A 21004-nucleotide genomic window follows, 5' to 3' on the forward strand; every position below is an offset into this window, starting at 1 on the left:
CCTACAATACTACTTGGAAAATGGACGACAAAGTTGGAGGATTTACCCGACATGATTTCAAGATTTATAATAAAGCTACTGTTATGAAGACGATGTGTGCAGTACTCATTTTAAGACAGACAAACAGATCAATGGAAGAGAGCAGAGAGGCCAGAAGTAGACCCTTCATAGACATAAGAGACAATTTGGAAAAGAAACCTAAACACCTTTCAGTATCAGAGTGGTTACATAAATCAGGATCTGTTAAAATTGTGGTACATCTACACATGGGAAAGAGTGATAAAAGGCTAAGGGAGACGACATACTGACAGAGAAGAGCAACGGTGTACACAGTACAGCACTTATGGTTAATAAATAAAACCACGTGCACGGGGTGTGGGCTGTTTTTCAAAGGCCAGGAAGGAATTCACGAATTCATAGCAGTTACTCTTTGTATTGAAAGGGTAAAAGATGCATGTACATGTAAGTTTTAATGACTTGGGATATTTTTAAAAGTGAGAAACCATTCATGCTCCCCTACAGGCTGAGGGCACACTGGCCACCACTAGCAGGTACGTGCAGACGGTGGGCGCAAAGCCTGGCACACGGCTGGCCCAATAACCAATGACAGTTTCCTTCCTCCCACCCACCATTTTACTTTTTTTTTTTTTTTACAAATAGTTTATTGTCAAGTGGTTTCCATATAATACCCAGTGCTCAACCCTACAAGTGCCCTCCTCCACCATTTTACTTTTTACAAACACTGCATCCATTTATTTATTTGAGTATGTGTGCACTAAGATGTCACTATACTGATTCTATGTCTCATGTGGTGTTTTTTTTTTAATAAGAACTTCTTTAAACTCTTTTTTTTTAATGTTTATTTTTTTGAGAGAGAGGGACAGAGCATGAGTGGGGGAGGCGGGCAGAGAGAGGAAGACACAGAATCCGAAGCAGGCTCCAGACTCCGAGTACAGAGTCCAAAGCGGGGCTCGAACTCACAAACCATGAGATCATGACCTGGGCTGAAGTCAGATGCTTAATGGACCGAGCCACCCAGGCTTAACGGACTGAGCTACCCAGGTGCCTCTCCTGTATGGTTTCTAATGAGAAAATGTATCCAAAAGTGAGCAGCACACATATATACAAACAAAAACAAAGGCCAAGAGGACCGAGATGCTTAGATAAGGCGAATGTGGGCATCAGGGTGGACCCGAGAAACAGAACAGAAACCGCTGTCCCACAAACCTACGCTACAAACGCAACCCTGACTCCTCAGCCCCCGGAGGAGTGTACAGTGCTGACACACCTCTTACAAGAGAGGTGTCATGAATCCGGAGGAGATCCGAGGAAACACTGCTACAAAGATCGAGAGAGCAGGGAGCCGGCCACGTGAGGAGAGGCTGACGGGGTTCAGTATGAGTCTTCAGCGGGGATGAGTAAGGTCTCCCTTGCAGTCATTTTGAAGCATGGCCGACGCACTAAATGGCGTGGGTTAGGACAGAATAGGATACCTGGCGCGCAAACCCGCACAAGCGCAGCACAAGAGAGGACCCTGGAGACACGTGGGGACCAGCCGGGGACTTGGCACTGGAGCGGGAAGTGAACTTGCGGCACTCGCTTCAGGGAGCCGAGCTGGAGGCCTTGTGCACAACAGCCCACACGCACCCCCGCCCCCGAGGGTGGGAGAGGACGCGGTCCTCAGGAGGAGGAGACCCCGGCAGCCTCCTCCCCATCAGCCTGTTCCCCTGGGGCAACCTGAACGGGTCCACTCCGCATGCGCAGAGAGCTCAAAGTGAAACGGCACAGATGACCGAATCCGCAGACAGAAACCTATTCGTGAGCACAGGGCTCCAATTCAGGAGGTGTCGCCTCTTTAGCACCAGCATCCATTTAGGACCTGCTGGGGGACCTCAAGATTGTCACTCTCAGTATCAGTCTGCAAAGGGCAACAGTGACACTTCGCCAGCGGGCGCAGAGCAGATGCTGGTGCTACAGGATCTGATGCGAGGCAGCAGCTCTCAGGACCCTGGACATCGGTGCTGAACCCCTCACAGGGACCGTCACGTTGGCCTGATGCTCAGGCCCAATGCCTCAGGTGGCACAGCAGAGGAATGGCCCATTGCTGTCCCCATATCTGCGCAGGACAGGCTTCCGAAGGTGGCAAATTGGGGCGCCTCAGTCCGTTAAGGGTCCTGACTTCGGCTCAGCTCATCATCTCATGGTTTGGGAGTTCAAGCCCCATGTCAGGCTCTGTGCTGATGGCTCAGAGCCTGGAGCCTGCTTCAGATTCTGTGTCTCCCTCTCTCTATGACCCTCCCCTGCTCACACTCTTTCTCTCTCAAAAACAAACATTTTTTTAAAATTAAGAAAAATAATCAAGGTGGCAAATTAACGCTGACCTGCAGTGACAGGTGCGGGCTGCGTCCACGCTGACTTACCAGGGCTTCCACTCCGCAGGCAGCGGGGCCACAATGCCCTCCCGCGCCAGCCACATCAGTTCTGGCTCCTTGATGGGATCAATACCAATCTCTCTGGCGAATTCAAGAATTTCTGCAGGAAGAGGTGGGACAATGAGAAAGTAACAAAGTAGGGGATGTGCATGGAAAAAAGGAAAATAATCACAATCAACCTTGTGAAATAATAAGAAATACACGTGTTGGTCTCCACCCCCAGCTCCTGTTTGCATCTGATCTTCAACCCGAGGTCCTGACACAGAGCTCCTAAAACGCTCGGAATTTCCCGAGTAACAGAAATCCCAATAAGGTGACTCTGGGTGGGCTCCCAGATGGGGGCTGGTCACCAGAAAGACAGAGCCATGATTAGAAGCTTGGAACTTTGTTTCACCTCAATCCTCTGGAAAGGGCTGGAAAATGAGTTAACGATCAATCGTGATTTGAAGAAGGCTCCATGAAGGTCCCTAAACTATGGCGCTTAGAGAGCTTCTGGGTTAGTGAGCGCACCCATGTGACCTCACCGTACGGATCTCTTCATCTGGCTGTTCAACTCTATCCTTTATCGTATCCTTTACTGTAGGGTAAACTGGTCAAGTTAAGTGTTTCCCTGAGTTCTGTGACCTGTTCTAGCAAATTATCAAATCTGAGGGGCAGGGGACTCTGATGTGTAGATCATTGGTCAGAAGTACCAGGGACAACCTGAGACTTGCAACTGATGTCTGAAGTTGGGAGAGTCTTGTGTGACTGAGCCCTTAGCCTGTGGGATCTGAAGCTCTCTCCAGGAAGATAGTGTCAGAACTGAGTTGAACTGGGGTGCTTGAGTGGCTCAGTCGGTTAAGTGTCCGACTTCAGCTCAGGTCATGATCTCGCGGTTCTTGAGTTCGAGCCCCGCGTCAGGCTCTGTTGGGCTCTGTGCTGACAGCTCAGGGCCTGGAGCCTGCTTTGGATTCTGGGTCTCCCTCTCTCTCTGACCCTCCCCTGCTCATGCTCTCTCTCTCAGAAATAAATTTTAGAAAACATTTAAAAAAATAAAAATACATTTAAAAAAATTATAAAATAACTTGACCTGGGGTGCCTGGGTGGCTCAGTCGGTTAAGCGTAAGACTTTGGCTCAGGTCACGATCTCACGATCTGGGAGTTCGAGCCCCACATCAGGCTCTGTGCTGACAGCTCAGAGCCTAGAGCCTGCTTCGGATTCTGTGTCTCCCTCTCTCTGCCCCTCCCTACTCATGCTCACTCTGTCTCTCAAAAATAAATAAATGTTAAAAAAAAAAAAAAAAAGAACTGAGTTGAACTGTAGGACACGCAACTAGTGTCAGAAGAAAACCATGCATCTGGTGCCAGCATTTTGAGTGCGAGAATAAAGGAAAAACAGGTTTTTTTCTAGACGTTTTTCCTACTTCACCTTTACTGTTCAAGTTTCCTTAAGTGAGCAGGTGTTATGTCTCTAAATAAATAATAAACATACATAATTCTGTCTTCTTAACTTACAAATGGTACACCTGAACCCAGGCGTGCTATTCCCATACTCCAAGAATGTCATGTGAAGCGGAGAATGACCAAGGCAAAACAGTAAGACCAAGATGCCTGTGTGGCCGGGGCCTCAGGAAGGCACCCAGCGGCCGCAGCCAGAACCGTCCTGACTGAGGGCAGCCTTGCCGGACACAAGCTCCAAACTCCTGGCGCAAAAGTGCTCGTCACTCAGTCAACAAGCATGGACTGAGCAACTAGAGAGGACTAAGCCCCTCGGGGACCTTACCAACGCATGAACAGAGTACAAACCGAGGGCTATGTGCCTTAATGGAGGCACGCACCGTGTGCCCCGGGAGCAGAGGGAAAGCAGGGACTTTTTCCGCCGGGGCCAGGGGAGAGCTGAGCTGAGAAAGTGAGGGGATACTCGAGCAGCCTCGCTCTCCACTCCCAGAAGCCTCTACTCCATGAAGGGGCTTTTTCTTTTCCACTTCTGCGACGTCCTGTGGCCTCTAATACTTGTGCTGTACTCTCTGGGAGAGAAGCATGTAGAAAGCTCTTTTGCCAGAGCTCTGGAGGACAGGGGAGATCTATGTCCTGAGCTAAGAGCGGTCTTACCAGAGGGGAAAGACAGAGGAGCTGACCGCTACAAGGGGTCCCCAGATGCCCCAGGAATAAGGAAATAAGGACCGCGGGGGCATCAGTGCTCCAGCTGATGATAACCCAGGCCAGACAGGTAAAGCCGGTATGGGTTCTCTCAACGGAGAAGGTGGAGGCGGGCATACCCGGGGACCAGAAAAGAAAAAGCACTTTTTCAAAGGACCAGCTGAAATCTGGCTAGCCAGAGTCTTACTCACAGATTTCACGAATAGCTCTGGAGTGCTTCCTATGTGCCGTGCGTAAGAGAAATGGTCTCCGCCCTCATCGAGTCTACATTCTAGTAGAGGAAACAACCAGTAAAGATGCAAACAGGGCACCTGGGGGACTCAGTCAGCAAAGTGTCCGACTCTTGATTTTGGCTCAGGTCATGATCTCAAGGTGTTGAGGTCAAGACCCACGTTGGGCTCCACGCTGGACGTGGAGCCTGCTCGAGATTCCCGGTCTCCCCCTCTCCCTCTGTCCCTCCCCGCAAACTCTCTTGTTCTCTCTCTAAAGAAAAAGATGAAGCAGTAGTAGTAGTAAACAGATAAATATACAAAGAATGAAAGCTTCTGATAAAGGTAACAAAGGAAGTAAACGACATATGAGAGACAGAACGTCAGGGTGGGGGGGCGCTCCTTTAGAAAGGGTGACGGGAAACCGGTCAGAATGGAACACGACTGAGGGCTGCAGGAGACAAGGGTGCTGGCCACACAGAGCCCCGGGGAAGGAACAGTGAGGCAGAAGAGCAGGTGCAAAGGCCCATGGCAAGCAGCAGCTCGGCCCATCTGGGGACTGTCAGAAACGCCATGCGACTGGCAGAGAGCCAGGGAGAGTGGCACCAGGGGACAGGGCCCTGCACACCCCACTGAAGGCGTTCTGCTGAGTATAGCGGAATACTACTAAAAGCAGAGTCCTGATAAGGTCTGCTTCACTCGGCAAGAACACCACTCTGGCGCAAGGTGGAGCCCCCCCCGCCCCCGCGAGGGGCAAGGGTGTAAACGGGGGTGGGGGGGTTCGTTACTAGGACACTGCCAACAGTCCAGGGAAAGAAATGGTGGCTTGAGCTTAGACTGTCTCAACTTGGACTGAGCAGAAGAAAGTTTTTATAAACATCCTTAGAACGTCATCAAGTCCCCATTCACAGAGCAAGCAAAAAAGGTAAAACACATAAGAAATACACTGAGCAAGAAATGTGTGAAAACCCGCATGAGGAAAACTCTAGGTCACGAAGGACACGAAGAAAACACAAGTAGAAGGAATACCATGCTCTTGGGGAGGAGGGCTTAAGAGAGACGCCAACCCTCCCTAGGCTCATTCACAAACTGAACACAACTGTCTCCAAAATACTAACAGTTCTGGCCCACAGAGCCCTCCCCAGAACCAGACGAGGAGATTCTCAAGTTCCCAGGGAGATAAGACAAGATAACCAGGAAAACGTGGGTAGGGGGTGCGGGGAAAGCCACGAGGGCGCATCAGCCCCGCCGGATAAGAGAATTTATTACGGAGCCTCGGGAACTAAGAGTACGGTGCTGGCGTGTGAACGGACAGTCCAGTGGAAGATAAGGAGGCAAAATACAGTCGCTGGCAGCTAGTCATTGGGGGAAAGACGGGCCCGCCATGAACGGTGCAGGGATGTCCACACGAAAACACGAGAGGAGCGTTTATCCGTGCAGTAGGGAAGGAAGGCTTTTCTGACTATACGACATTGCGAGGCCATGGGAGAATGGACTGATACATTTAACATAAAAATTTAAAAATTCATACAGCAAACAAATAAAAATCCTATGCTATATGCAAAGTCCGGGGGCTCTGGGAGTGCAAGGGTTCCTTCCCTCTCTCTAAACAGGCCTGCAAACTTCCTGAATTATGTGCCCAGGTCTCTGACACGTGACAATTTCAGAGGAATCATCGCCCCCGATGTAGCACAGAGCTTCAAAGTGCAGGCCCCTGTGTTAGGATACCTGGGTGTGGGTCCCAGCTGCACTGCTCAGTACACCTGTGACTGGATGGAAATGACTGAACCTTTCCGTGCCTCAGTTTCCTCTTCTGTAGAATGGGAATGATAATAGTACCTAACTTGTGGAGTTGCTGCGAGGGTTGAAAAGGAAATACAGGTAAATTTCTTACCAGAGACCGGCACCCAGGAGCACTCAATATATTGTTATTATTGTTAATAACATGGTTGTTGTTTAAAAAAAAACAAAAAACACTGCTTTAGGGTTTTTTCTTAAGAAGCTGGGTTACCCTTGGCCTCAGGACACAATGTATTTCATGGTATCTTCTAATATATTTTCATTTATATTTTCTAAAGATGGACCTTTTTTTTTTTTCTTAAGAACTTATTTCCGAGTGATCTCTATACCTAACGTGAGGTTTGAACTTACAACCAACCCTGAGATCAAGAGTCTCACACTCCACCAACTGAGCTGGCCCGGAGCACCTATATTTTCATTTAAAATTAATCGATGGTGCCCCCGGGCGGCTCAGTTAAGCATCCGTCTCTTGATTTCAGCTCAGGTCATGATCTCACAGTTCGTGGGATCAAGCCCCGTGTCAGGCTTTGTAGAGCCTGCTTGGAATTCTCTCTCTCCCTCTCTCTGCCCCTCCCACGCACTCTCTCTCTCTCTCTCTCTCTCTCAAAATAAATAAACATTTAAAAATACAATAATCAGGGGCGCCTGGGTGGCTTAGTCGGTTAAGTGTCCGACTTTCACTTAGGTCACGATCTCGCGGTTCGTGGGTTCGAGCCCCGCGTCGGGCTCTGTGCTGACTGCCAGCTCAGAGCCTGGNCTTTGACCTAACCCAGGGTCAGCAAACTTTTTCCATAAAGGGCCAGACAGAAGTATTTTCAGCTTTGTGGGTGATAGGGTCCCTCTCACATCTCCTCAGCACTGCCCTTCTGCCATGAAAGCAGCCACAGACCATACATAAGCAAATAAGCACGGTTGTTTTCTAATAAAGCTCTACTAGAAGTTGAAGCCCATTAGTTACAGTTTTCCAGTCTCTGATCTAACCAAATATACCAAGCAGCCCCATACATGTACCACACTTTGTTTTGGAAGAACAAAATTAAATCAGTGAGAATTCCTGCCCTCAAACACCTATGACAGTACGCCCCAGGCCTCTTACCTTGCTCACTGGGGATATACGTCTCATCATAATCCTCCTCCAGAACCAGCTGGTCTCCTATGCGGATGGGTCTTCCGGCCATGATTGTTCTGGGCTCGAACACCTAGATCCCGAAGACCCCCATCCCAAGAGAAAATCAGTGACCAAGCTTAAAAGGAGAAAGACTGGAGCCAGGTCATGGAGCACCTGGGTCAGATCAGGCCCTGCAAGCCAACTTAGCATCTTCCAGACTCCAGGGAGAGTGAAGGGTGGGGCCAATGGCTCAGAACTCGGCCCTTATAGGCTCTGCGGCTGGTCACGTTCCCTGAGACACATTTCCCAAAGGCTCGCTGAATACTCAGTGGGTCACAAAAGATCTGGAGTTTGATTTCATACCATGGCGCCCCGCCCCCCCCCCATACCAACATATCCCAGTGCGGCCACAGTGTCTCACACACATCCCTATTTGTACTCATAATGCCCTCGGGGAGCGTTCGCTCTAGCAGTAGTGCACGCACAACTTCAACAGCAGAAGGCAGAAGGCAAAGAAAAAACCACCCTGCTCTACAGGTACTCAGAGAGAAGTAATGTATTCCCACTGAAGGGGCAAAAGCAGGCTTCCTAAGGAGCCAGGTGCCAAAGGCAGACAAGGGCCGTGTTCGTGGAGGGAGCTTTGCTGGCGGAGGGGACGTCGGGTGCAGGGGGGTGTTCTGGAGTACTGGGTGCAGCATGCGAGCCCGGGCCGGCGTGGAAACCTAGGTCGTGGAGAGCCTTGTAGACCATGCGAAAGAGTCTCGACTCTCCCCTGCGGCAAAGGAGAGCCGCTGAGGGCTTTGGTGAGAGAAAGTGGCACACGGTGGCCTTCTTTCAGGATGTGAACTGTGGCAGGGGTGGACGGCAGGACTGGAGAAACGAGGCTGCTGTCAGGAAAAGCAGGGAGGAGGCTGCCGTCCGGGTGAAAGACGNTCAACTGACAAGCTGGTGCCGTTCCCTGCCCCTCCCTTCCAGGTCACAACTCTCCCCGATGGCAGCTCCCGCACTGAGGCTCCCAGCGACGCAGAGGCAGGTCCCCCTGTAAAGTGGCTGCTGGAGTGCGTCCCCCAACTGAGAAGGCATTGCCACGCTGGTGTGACTGACAGGAGTCTAGAGGAGCAGGGCCTGACCTCCTCAGAAGCTGTCCCTGTTCCGCCCAGAGCAACAAGCACACACAGCCCCCTTACAGCAGGCGAAGTGAGCAGAAAGGCCCTGTCATCAAAATGGAGGTGGGGGGGCGCCTGGGGGGCTCAGTCGGTTAGGCGGCCGACCTTCGGCTCAGGTCATGATCTCACGGTCCCTGAGTTCGAGCCCCACGTAAGGCACTGTGCTGACAGCTCAGAGCCTGGAGCCTGCTTCGGATTCTGTGTCTCCCTCTCTCTCTCCGCCCCGCCCCTGCTCATGCTCTGTCTCTCTCTCTCAAAGAAATAAACAAACATTGAAAAAAAAGGAGGTTGGGATGTGTCCTGTAATGAGTCCTCAGGAAGTGGCCAGGTCTGGTGGCTCTGAATCTGTCCCAAGATTGCTAGAGAGGGACTCCTGACAAACAGCAAAGGGTATGTGAGGGACTGTATGTGAGGGTATGTGTGGCCCTTGCTGGACCCTGAGCGATGACAGATGGGCCAGGAAGGTACCTTGCCTTAGGACTCCTAAGAGACGGCTCCCTCCGTCAGGCCACCGGAGCCAGGGAGTGAGGGAGGCTCTGCGCCTCTCATTCCCACCACGACACCTCCAAGCAGGAACTTCGTGCCTTAGGAAGAAGGGCTAATGGGAGCAGCCTCTCCTCTACAGGACATAAACCCAGCTGGGGCTCTGTGCCCTGCCCTGAGAGCCCGTAATGTTACACACACACACACACACACACACGAGCAGGGCCACCAACCCTGAGAAAGCAGAGCAGAAAAGCACCCAGAACGGAAGGAGAAGGGGAAAGAATCCCTGGGGGCGGAGGGATCCCTAGCGGCCTGAACAGCAGAGCTAGCCAAGGTTCAACCCAACAGGCTGTGACCTCTCACAGGGCATCGCAGCGACCGTCACCGAGCATCTGAGAAAGGTCTCATATCCCTAGACACACCCCATTTCCAGAAAGCATGGGGCAGGTGACATCTCTCTGTGGCAGGATGCCCACTAGCTACACTGAAATGCCAGGAAGAGCCTGGAAAACCCAAATTCATGGGTCACTCAAATATCAAATCTTCTGCCGAAAAAGATGAAGACGCGAGCTGGGCTACCTTCTGCCTCTTTTCTTTGCCTTGCCGGGCTTCAGATGTGCGTAAGGGCAGGAACTATAGGAAGGAGGAGGCGGTCGGAAGAGAAATCATGCGCATTTAATGGCTGCTAGAGATCACTTGTTCATTCGAGAAATAGTTATCGAGCACCTAAGTTCACCTTTTTTTTTTAAATGTTTATTTATTTTTGAGAGAGAGTGTGGGGGAGGTGCAGAGAGAGCGAGGGGACAGAGGATCTGAGGTGGGCTCCGTGCTGACAGCAGCGAGCCTGACGTGGGGCTCGAACTCCCGAACCACAAGATCATGACCTAAACCGAAGTCTGACGCTCAACCGACTGAGCCCCCCAGGGGCGCCCCTAAGTGTACCCTGGGCTGGGCACTGGAGATGCAACGGGGAATAAAAACACCTGCACGCTAACAGAGCATGCATACATGCACATTTGCATAAGTAGGATTCCCTGTGTAATTACTTCTTCCACTCTGCCTGAACAAGTATAAAGAAAGTTCAGCAAAGGAAAGGAAAGATTTCCTGGAGAAGGCACTGGAAAAAGGTGGAAGACACTGGAAGTGATTAGGTAGTGGTAACTGAACACAGGTTTGGGAACAGTACTGGCTTTGAATCCCAGCTCTGCCACTTACAGCTGGTCAAGGCGCCTCAGTTTTCTCATCTCTAAAATGGAGAGAACAATGTCTACTGCCAAGGTGTGTGAGAATTAAATTATCCAGTACATGGAAAATATTTGAAACACAGTAAAATCTCAACAAGTGTGAGTCGTTGTTGTTATTACTATTTACATATGTGAAAGGCTTATTCTACATTGTTCCATAGGGCAGATCTAATACCAGGGAACATAAGTTAAGGCCATTCAGACATTCAGTGACCACTTACTGAACACCTACCATGGGCTGGCACTGTGCTAACTATGAGGACTACAGACATGATTACACAAGGCCCTGAACTCCAGCTGATCCAAGCTGAGAAGCCAAACACATAAAGACATGACTGTATAATATGTCAAGCACACTGAGGAAGTAATAGGAAATGTAACGGGGAACTAAGGTAAGGATGGCAAATGTTACTTTGGAAGATCAGGAGAAGCATCACAGAGCAGAGGACCAAGGAGAAGGCTCTTAAAGAACAAGCAGGAGCTCACCAAGATAAGAGAAGAGGGGAACGTAAGGCAGAAGAAACCACCTGCACGAAGGCCAAGAGGCATGAAAGAATACAGTGGGTGCAGAGAATTCATTTTCACAACAAAAGCTTATATTCACTGAGCACTTCCTACGGTCCAAGAACTGTACCAATACTACATCTCACCTCGTCCTCTCAAATAGGTAGAAACTGTTTTCCCAGGGGCACCTGCATGGCTCAGTCGGTTAAGCATCTGACTCTTGGTTTTGGCTCAGGTCATGAGCTCGCGATTTGTGTTCCAGCCCTGTGTGGGGTTCCATGCCAGCAGTGCAGAGCCTGTTTGACATTCTCTTTCCCTGTCTGTCTGTCTGTCTCTCTCAAAATAAACTTTTTTTTTAGGTTTAAAAAAAATGGGGGAAGAAATTCTTTCCCCCATTTTCAAATAAAGTGAGACTCAGCAAGGTTAAATAAAAAAGAACTTGGCCAAGTTTCCGCAGGTACTAAACGGCACAGCAGAACATGGCCGCACCCACGTCTATGCAACCCCAAAGCCTGAGCTCCTAACCACTCTGACATGACCAGAACGCAAGAGGCGAAGGGAGGAGCGGCAGGAGAGACAGCTACAGTGGAAAACAAGCAGCACAGTCTAAAGGGCTGGGAAGGACGGAGGTCGTATCCCGTACATGATGAGAAGCCATCACAGGGTTTCACAAAGGAGACTGGCATGGTCCGATCTGCAGTTTAGAAAGACACTTTGACTAATTTGAAGAAGGCAAGAATAGAAGCAGAGGGGACCGGTTAGGAAGCTTTCCTGAAAGCACAGGCAAGAAATTATGAACGGAGTTGGTGGCTGCGAGAATGGAAAGGAAGGACCGGATGCTCAGGGTATCGGGAGGCAGAATAACAGTACTTGAAGTCCGCAGTAAGTGAAGGGGGAGGAGGGAAACTTAGGCGGTCTGTGACTGTCTGTACTCCTCCATGCCTTGCCCAACAGCCCCACCTAGCATGCTCCCTAGAATATGGGAGATGCCCATCAAACGTTTGGTACCTAAAGTGGCTGAATGAATTCCAGGTGCAGACCTGGCTGGGTGAGGGGGGGGGGGTCCTTCGCTGACTCAGCAACTACAAGAGGGAGCACCGATCCAGGGCGCCAGGGCGATGGGGGTGGCATGCAGGTGGATAGATGGTCAGTGAGCAGGCCTGAGCTCAGGAAGGTGGTCTGGGCTTGCGCCCGCTCTACTTGAAACGAACGTCCGGGCGAAATCACCCAGAGACGGTCTACGGTGAGGAGAAAGGAGAGGCCTGCAAAGCCAGCTGAGTTAGGAAACCCAGGAGCGAGGGGTCGCGGAAGCCCAGCGAGGGCTGCGGTGGCAGCTGGAGCAGGCAGAGTTTTGAATCAACGCAAAGAAGGGAAAGAACAAAACCTCAAACCTTCCTGACTTCCCCAGCCGACCCAAAGACATCAGAAAGTCGGCCCAGCCCTGGATTCGGACGCGGGGAAGCCTCCCCAGAAGAGAGGTATCCGAGCGGGCTTCGGACGCCGGGCCTCACACTCCAATCACGGACGGGACGAGTCAACGGGCGCCCCAGCCAGCTCGCAGGCGTAGCCCGGCGCCCGCGGTCTCTCGCGCGGGTCGCTCGCTCCCCGCCGGCACCCCCACCCCAGCCCGCCCCTCGGAGAGATTCCGGGTGGATGCACTCTGGTCCCGCCGCGCCGTCTTCACTTCTCCCTCCAGTTCCCGCCCACACTCCTGCGCATCCCGCTCGCGGGCACACGAGTGTGCCTCAACTCCCCGGCCTCCCTCCTTCCCCTGCCCCCTCCCTCGAGGAGGTCCTCACCTGCCCCCTGCACCGGGAGGCGATGGACGACCGCTCCCGGGTGGTCTGCGCAGCTTCCCCGGCACCACCCCGGCTCCCCGCTTCCAGGGACGCCGGGGTGTTGCCCTGCAAGCCACCAACAACCACTTCCGGAAAAGGTACCAACCTAGCAACTAAGAGTCCCGCCTCTACGCGGAGCCGATAGGTCGCTGAACAAGGGCTGTGGCACTGGATTGGTTAGAGATCCTGTTCGGTCACGGAGGGAGTGCGGCACGTTTCCCGTTGCACTATGGGAGATGTAGTCCAAGATAGTTGATAGAGGGGCCACAAGGGGTCATAAGAGTTCTGGATTTGATTACGAGGGGAATTTCTTCCTCGACAGGAAAGGGGCATTCACAGTACGTATAGTAACATGAATTAACTAAAGCAATCTATTCCTCATCATTTTTAAAAATAGACTCCATGCCCACATGGGGTTTGAACTCCCCACCCTGAGACTAAAATAGGATGGTACACCCACTGAGCCAGCCAGGCACCCAGCCACCAGGTCATCACCTTTTTTTTTTTTTAGAGAGAGAGAGAGAGAGAGAGAGAGAGGGAGAGAGCAAGCAGGGGAGGGGCAGAGAGAGGTGGACAGAGAATCTGAAGCAGGCTCTGCACTGACAACAGTGAGCCCAATGTAGGGCTCGAACTCATGAACTGTGAGATGATGACCTGAGCTAAAGTCACATGCTCAACTAACTGAGCCACCCAGGTGCTCCCCCACAACCCATCATTATTTTTTAAGTAGTGTGATTAATGTCAGGTGAATAATACACTGATCATCAGTAACCCATTTAGGCTTTAACAAACAAAAGAAATGTGAATGTGGGGCACCTGGGTGGCTCAGTCAGTTAAGCCTCTGACTTCGGCTCAGGTCAAGATCTCACGGTTGGTGGGCTCAAGCCCCGCATCGGGCTCTGTGCTGACGGCTAGCTCACAGCCTGGAGCCTGCTTCAGATTCTGTGTCTCCCTCTCTCTCTGACTCCTCTCTGCTCATGCTGTCTCTGTCTCTGTCTCTCTCTCTCTCTCTCAGAAATAAATAAAACATTAAAGAAAAGAAATTTTTTTAAAAGAAATGTGAATGTAAGGTGAGAGGAGACCACTTCCCCCGTCTCCAGCAAAAGAGCTGGCTTCTCTGTGCTCTGATTAAATCAGTGAGTGCCTGATCAGGACTTAAGAGCCCTGGTTTCCATTGTCTATTTTTTCAACCAGAGCACAGGGCTCAGTCTGCATCTGCAACATCAGGGATGATAACATCTCTCATACTTGTTTAAAAGAGTCCGTTTAAGAAGAAAAAAGTGACGCATCGTATAGCCACTCCACAAGCTCTGTCTGGCAGAAAAGTTGCTACTAATATAATTCCAAAGGGCTTCATTTTGCTTACATGTTAGGCAAATCTTTTCTCTCGTGGGTCCTCAGCCTCAGGGCCATGATACAATGAAAAACTGGGGGGGCGGAAAAGTGAACTTACGAGGTAAAGAGAATGGGTCCCCTGGAGCAGCTCCTGACTGGTTCTGTTGTGGAGATGGGTCTGGCTCCTACCACCTCCCGAAACAAGTCCCACCGCCCCTGATCCCAGAATGGAAAACTCAAATTGTTGTCTCTGTAGATCCCAAACCAGGTATCGAGAATGTGTTCCTCGTGTTTGTCCAGCTCTTTCTGTGTACTTCCTTTATTCTGCCTGCAGATGACAAGTCAGTGCTCCCTCTTCCTCCCCACCCTTCTTAAAAGTCTCACTGAGCAGCCAAGGGGACAGACTGGGATGGGACTCACACACCCATCCACCACAGATCTCATGCAAAACAGTATTCAAAAAACCATTTGCAGACTCGGCCTCTATGTCCAAGAACTTGTAATCAACCTGGTTGACTTCAACTGCTGTCAAAATTCTTAAGTTTTATTCCTTAGCATGAATCCCTTTCTTTCTTTTTTTTTTTTAATGCTTTATTTATTTTTGAGAGAGAGATAGAGACGGGAGAGCGTCAGAGAGAGAGGGAGTCACAGAATCCAAAGACAGGCTCCAGGCTCCGAGCTGTCAGCCCAGAGCCCGATGTGGGGCTCAAACCCATGAACCGTGAGATCATGACCTGAGCCGAAGTCGGACGCTTAACCAACTTAACCACCCAGGCGCCCCAGCATGAATCCCTTTCTATCTCATGGGGACAGCTAATAAAATCAGGGTCACCAAGGGATTAATGGGATTACCCCCCTCACCCACAGATAAACACGTTGCATTTTGTCAGGTTTCCCTGTAGGTTGGTTCTTCAAAATGCAAACCAATTTATAAAATGCCCTTAGGCAAATATAATTAAGAAAGCAAATCTTTGGGGGAAATAACAAAAGTGACACACCAGTTGATGTGCCAGTAATATTTCCAACGAGTAAGGGAGATGAAGAGGTTCTTACATTGTACGTTATCTTCTGCACTCAAAGATGTAGGAGGAAGAAAAATAAATTGGCCCCGAATTTCATGCTGTACCCCCAAGTCAGAAATTTCACTGTTAGAACTTTTTCTCTCTTTTCATACTGTTTGCTTATAATATACAGAAAATCACCCACATACTAAGAAAGAAAGAATAACATTTGCTAATCCTCCCATTTCTTAAGTATATAAATACATGAAATGTTCCCTCTACTCTTTCAATCCATCATATTTTTTATGTTTTAAGGGTTTTTTTTTACATTATTTATTTTTGAGAGACAGAGACAGGCAGAGCACAAGTGGGAGAGAGTCAGAGAGAGAGGGAGACACAGAATCTGAAGCAGGCTCCAGGCTCTGAGCTGTCAGCACAGTGCCTGATGTGGGGCTTGAACTCAGGGACCGTGAGATCATGACCTGAGCCGAAGTCGGATGCTTATCGACTGAGCCACCCAGGCGCCGCCACCATATTTTTTAAAAAATGTTCATTTATTTACTTTGCGAGAGGGAGAGAAAGCATGAGTGGGGAGGAGAGAGAGGGAGAATCTCAAGCAGGTTCTGAGCTATAAGCACAGAACCCAACACGGGGCTCAATCTCAAGAAACTGCAGGATCATGACCCTAGCAGAAACCAAGAGTCAGACATTTAACCAACTGAGCCACCCAGGAGCCCCTTAATCCACCATATTTAAAACTGCAAACTGCGATTCGTTCTCACTTCTCTGCTTTATCTTCCCCCATAGTATATATCACCATCTGAAATGCTATATATTTTATTTCTTTACCATCATTTTCCCTGTGTAGAATGTAAAGTGCATGAGGACAGGGATTTTGTCCATTTCAGTATTGCTGTATCCACAGGGCCTAAAACTGTGCTTAACATGTAGTAGGTTCTAAATACACATTTGCTGAATGAATAAATAAGCCGAAGGAAGGAAGGAATTTCACACTTCAGAGGAAACCACTGTTGACATTTTGGTTCCTATCTTCCAGACTTTTTAATGTTAATGCAGATGTAAATGTATATGCATACATATATATGCACATGTGCACACTTTTTAATTTTTGCAGAAATGAGATCATAATGTATATATTATTCTACAATTATGCTTTTTTCAATTAACATCTTTCAAGGTGAGTTCATAGTGAGTTACTCCATTCTTCCTAAAGGTTCAGTAGGAGTCTGTTAAATGAGTGTCTCCTTCCCCTACTGGTAATCATTTATGTTTGTTTCCAAAGTTTGTGTATTGCACACATGCTGAAATACAGTTACATTCGTTGGATGGGATCCTAGAAGTGACATTGTGCAAAGTGTTTACAATTTTTGCATTCAATAGACATTGCCAATTTCGCTCTCAAGTGGAATCATTTTAATCCAACCAACACTTTCACCAACACCAAATATTTCTAATTTGAGGCCAAAAAACAAATGGTGATGGTATCTAAATAGCGTTGTGATTGCATTCTTTCACTGTTAATGAAGTTGAACTTTTTTCCACATGTTCACTGGCCATTTGAATGTCATCTCTTAGTTACCTATTCACATTCTTTGTTCATTTCTCTGCTAGGTTTGCTGGAGGAGTTCTTGACTTGTAGAAGCTCTTTGTATATTATAGATATTAACCCTTTGCCTCTTTACTATGTCACAAAAGTTGTCTCCTGGTCTGTAACTTATCTTTTAACTTTGTAAATGTCATTTCTCATTTTGTAAATGGTGTAGTGATAACCCTAATAGCTAAGCTTTATTGAGCATTTACAATATACCAGATGCCATTCTAAATGCTTTTTGTGGGTTAACTCATTTAAATCTCACACTGCAAGGGGCACCTGGCTGGCTCACTCAGTAAAGCACGTGGTCTTGATTTCAAGGTTGTGAGTTTGAGCCCCATGTAGGGTAAAAACAATAAAATATTTTATTATTTTTTTAATGTTTATTTGAGAGAGAGAGAGGGACAGACAGAGTACAAGCGGGGGAGGGGCAAAGAGAGGGAGACACAGTCTGAAGCAGGCTCCAGGCTCTGAGCTGTCAGCACGAAGCCCAGTGTGGGAATGGAACTCATGAACTGTGAGATCATGATCTGAGCCGAAGTCAAACACTTAACCAACTGAGCCACCCAGATGCCCCTAAAAATATCTTAAAATAAATAAATAAATCTTACATCACAAAGTATGTACTACTGCTATCCCCATTTTGCAAATGAGAACATTGAGAACTAGAGAGGATAAGTAACTAACCTGGAGTCTCCCAGTTTCCAAGTGGCAGCACCAGACTTAGAACACCAGAAGTCTGATTCTACAGAAGTTTTAAAAATTTAAGCAGTGAAGGGGCACCTGGGTGGCTCGGTTGGTTAAGCATCTGACTTTGGCTCAGGTCATGACGTCACAGTTCATGAGTTCAAGCCCTGTGTCAGGCTCTGTGCTGACAGCTCAGAGCCTGGTGCCTGCTTCAGATTCTGCTGTCTCCCTCTCTCTCTGCCCCTCCCCAACTAGTTCTCATTCTCTCCCTCTCTCTCTCTTTCTTTCAAAAATGAACATTAAAGGGGCTCCTGGGTGGCTCAGTTGGCTAAGAGTCCAACTTCGGCTCAGGTCATGGTCTCACAGTTTGTGGGTTCCAGCCCCGCATCGGGCTCTGTGCTGACAGCCAGCTCAGAGCTTGAAGCCTGCTTCAGGTTCTGTATCTTCCTCTCTCTGACCCTCCCCCGCTCATGCTGTCTCTCTCTCTCAAAGAAAAAAATAAAAATAAAAAAAAATTTAAGTTGCCAAGACTGCCCATTAAAAAAAAATACACGGAACAGAACGCTGAGTTTTGTAAGAGAGACCTTCTTTAACATAACATGAAATTATTAGCTACTCCTCTATTTTTTCTGTAGTTTTATTTTTCATGTTAAGCCATCTGATGTAACTGAAGTTTATTTTTACATCAGATAGAGGTTTAGTTTTCTTCCAAATGGAAGAAATTGTCCCCAAAAGTTATTAAATAATATATCTATTTCCTTTTGATGTGAAATGTCATCTTTATCATATACAGAATTCCCACACATACATTGATCTACTGATTTTTTATTGATTTTTATTTATTGATTTTTTAATGTCTATTTATTTTTGATAGACTGCAAGCGGAGGGGGGTGGGAGGCTGTGGAGACAAGGGGAGAGAGAATCTGAAGCAGGCTCTGTACCGACAGCAGTGAGCCCGATGTGTGGCTGCGACTCACAAACCACGAGGTCATAACCTGAGCCAAAGTCAGACATTCAACTGCACTGGCCACCCAGACGCCCCTAAATTGATTTTTATTTTTAAACATGTGTCTAATCACCTTATTGGTTAGGATTTCCTACTCATATAATCTGTAAACAAGGATTCCTTTCCTTTCTGATATGCTTTTAAATTGCTCTGTAAATTTATTAACTAATATTAATGTAGCAGAGAAGGAACAAAAGCTCCCTAAACACTGTACACAGTTTCACAGGACAAACTGCCGGAGGAAAAGTAACTTAAGAAAGGTCAATGGTGGGGCGCCTGGGTGGCTTAGTGGGTTAAGCGTCTGACTTTCGCTTAGGTCATGATCTCCTGGTTCGTGGGTTCGAGCCCCGCGTGGGGCTCTGTGCTGACAGCCAGCTCAGAGCCTGGAGCCTGTTTTGGATTCTGTTTCTCCCTCTCTCTCTGACCCTTCCCTGCTCATGCTCTCTCTCTCTCTCTCAGAAATTAAAAAAAAAAATTTTTAATAATGAAAAAAAAAGAAAGATCAGCGGTATCCAAGGATCTTGGTGGATGCATTCCTGGGGGAGGTGAACCTCTAATTTCTGGTGGAAGGGGTCTCATTCCTGGAGAAGGCATGCCTATTGGCGACCTTCGAGCAGGGGGAAACCCAACTGGTGGGCCCTCGGGTGGTGTCATACCAGGTGGAGGAGCCTCAGTACCTGGCAGTGGTGGTGTTCAGCCCACACGAGTGGGTGGGGGCCCTCATCTTGGTGGGTATGGAGTTGGGGCTCCAGCGATGCTGGCAGTAGCAGCAACTATAGTAGCTGCTATAGTGCCTCTTCCCTGCGGAGCCATTGCCTGTTGGGGGGATGGCCCCCAACCACTTGGATAACGCCTGCTAATTCAGCAGGAGCCCTGGGGAGTTGGAACACCAGCTGGCACTCCTCTGCCCGCTGCCCTGCCAACCCCAGGGCCTCCTGCAAGTCCAGCAAGGGCTACCCGAGCAATGCCAGTATCTTTGGGTCCTTCCACAGTCATGGAAACCAAGTTCTCCCCATGTGGCAAAACGGGACCCCAAACCTGCTTTTCTTCACCGTCTGGCTGCTTCACGTTCCTTGGTTTGATCTTCCTGAACTCATCACAATCATAGAGGATCAAGTTCATGTGCTTGTCAAAAGCCTTAAAGGTACCAGTGAGAACTGGCCGTCTTGCAGGATGCACCTCATTCTGTAGTCCGTGTGCTGCAACATCTTGCTGCTCTTGCCCACGGTCATGGCTGCCGTTCCACCAAATCCAACATCTATAGTAATGTTTCAGGATCCTTAAGACCTAGGGGAAGGCTACGGATTAAGGTATGATGCAGGTTCTCTTTCAAACAACGCAAGCTGGGGACAGAAGCTTCAAATAGTAGATGGAGCCTGGTTTTTCACTAGGAAATCAGCTACCTGGACTTTCCAATACTGTTTTAACCACCTCTTGGGGTCTCAGCTAAGAATGCCTGTCTCGGTCCCCCCTGGAACCCACCACAGCTACTTGCCGCTGCTGGTATCGCCTTGGCTACAGCTGACACGCCTGGTTGCTCAGTGAGGCTGTCCTTCTGCGTTTGGCTTGGACTTTCACCTCCGGTACGTGCTGTTCCACAGTCCATCCCAGTTGTAAGCAGGCCCTGGCCCGCTCCATCAGACAGACCGTCAGGTGTCTCACAGAATTTGTTTCATTTTCTCATCTTATTCAGTTAGCTAGCTGATCTAAACTTTGTGGGAGAAGAGTAGTGATAGTGACCTTCCCTTTGCTAAGCCTGCCTTTAACGGGAATAGTTTCAGCCTGTCCCTATTATGTTTTCTATGATTTTTGTTATCCTGTTTGAGAAGTTCCAGCTTCGCTTTTATCAGAACTACTGAATTTTAGGGGCGCCTGGGTGGCTTAGTCGGTTAAGCATCCGACTTCAGCTCAGGTCATGGTCTCACAGTTCACAGGTTCGAGCCCTGCATGGACTCTGTGCTGACAGCTCAGAGCCTGGAATCTGCTTCGGATTCTGTGTCTCCCTCTCTCTCTGCCCCTCCTCCACTCGTGCTCTGTTTCTGTCTCAATAATAAATAAACATTAAGAAAACTTATAAAAGAACTACTGAATTTTAACAACAGCTTCCCACACTTGTTAAATAATATATTGATGCAAACATATGGCTTTTCTCCATTAAGGTATCAGAGCTATGAAGATTTTCATTTTAAGCACTTACCAGTTAATACACAGATACTTCTCGGAGCACTTTGAAGCTGACAGTGGCTGTTTACCCTGAGTCTGACTGACAGCACAGAACCGAGGAGGATCTTGGGGATTCACAGCATCCGGGGTGGAGGTGAGGGCAGGTAGAGTATCAAAGGCACAAGATTCAGGTGGGAGAAGACCCACTGGGTCTTACCTGCCCACAGACCACAGGCTCCGGTGCAGACAAAGTGCCCTGAGCTTTTCCCTTTG

General features: G+C 48.8%; 1 protein-coding gene and 2 pseudogenes across 1 annotated transcript in view; all 3 read right to left on the bottom strand.

The window, feature by feature from the left end:
- Positions 1–12990, bottom strand: part of CEP164 (centrosomal protein 164) — a 65064-nt gene extending 52074 nt beyond the window's left edge. Inside the window, exons 1-3 of the mRNA XM_077777895.1 lie at positions 12888–12990; positions 7677–7779; positions 2421–2532 (exon numbers count right to left, since the gene is read on the bottom strand). Of these exons, the coding sequence (XP_077634021.1) occupies positions 2421–2532; positions 7677–7758 (194 nt within the window). The 5' untranslated portion in view covers positions 7759–7779; positions 12888–12990. The remainder of the gene's footprint in view (positions 1–2420; positions 2533–7676; positions 7780–12887) is intronic.
- LOC144242869 (small nuclear ribonucleoprotein-associated protein N pseudogene) lies at positions 12623–19800 on the bottom strand (annotated as a pseudogene).
- Positions 19801–19991: 191 nt separating this feature from the next.
- On the bottom strand, positions 19992–20206 carry LOC144243121 (SNRPN upstream reading frame protein pseudogene; annotated as a pseudogene).
- Between the last annotated feature and the right edge of the window lie 798 nt (positions 20207–21004).

The sequence above is a fragment of the Crocuta crocuta genome, unplaced genomic scaffold, assembly GCF_008692635.1.
Source record: "Crocuta crocuta isolate KB4526 unplaced genomic scaffold, BGI_CrCroc_1.0 scaffold271, whole genome shotgun sequence".
Lineage (NCBI taxonomy): Eukaryota > Metazoa > Chordata > Mammalia > Carnivora > Hyaenidae > Crocuta > Crocuta crocuta.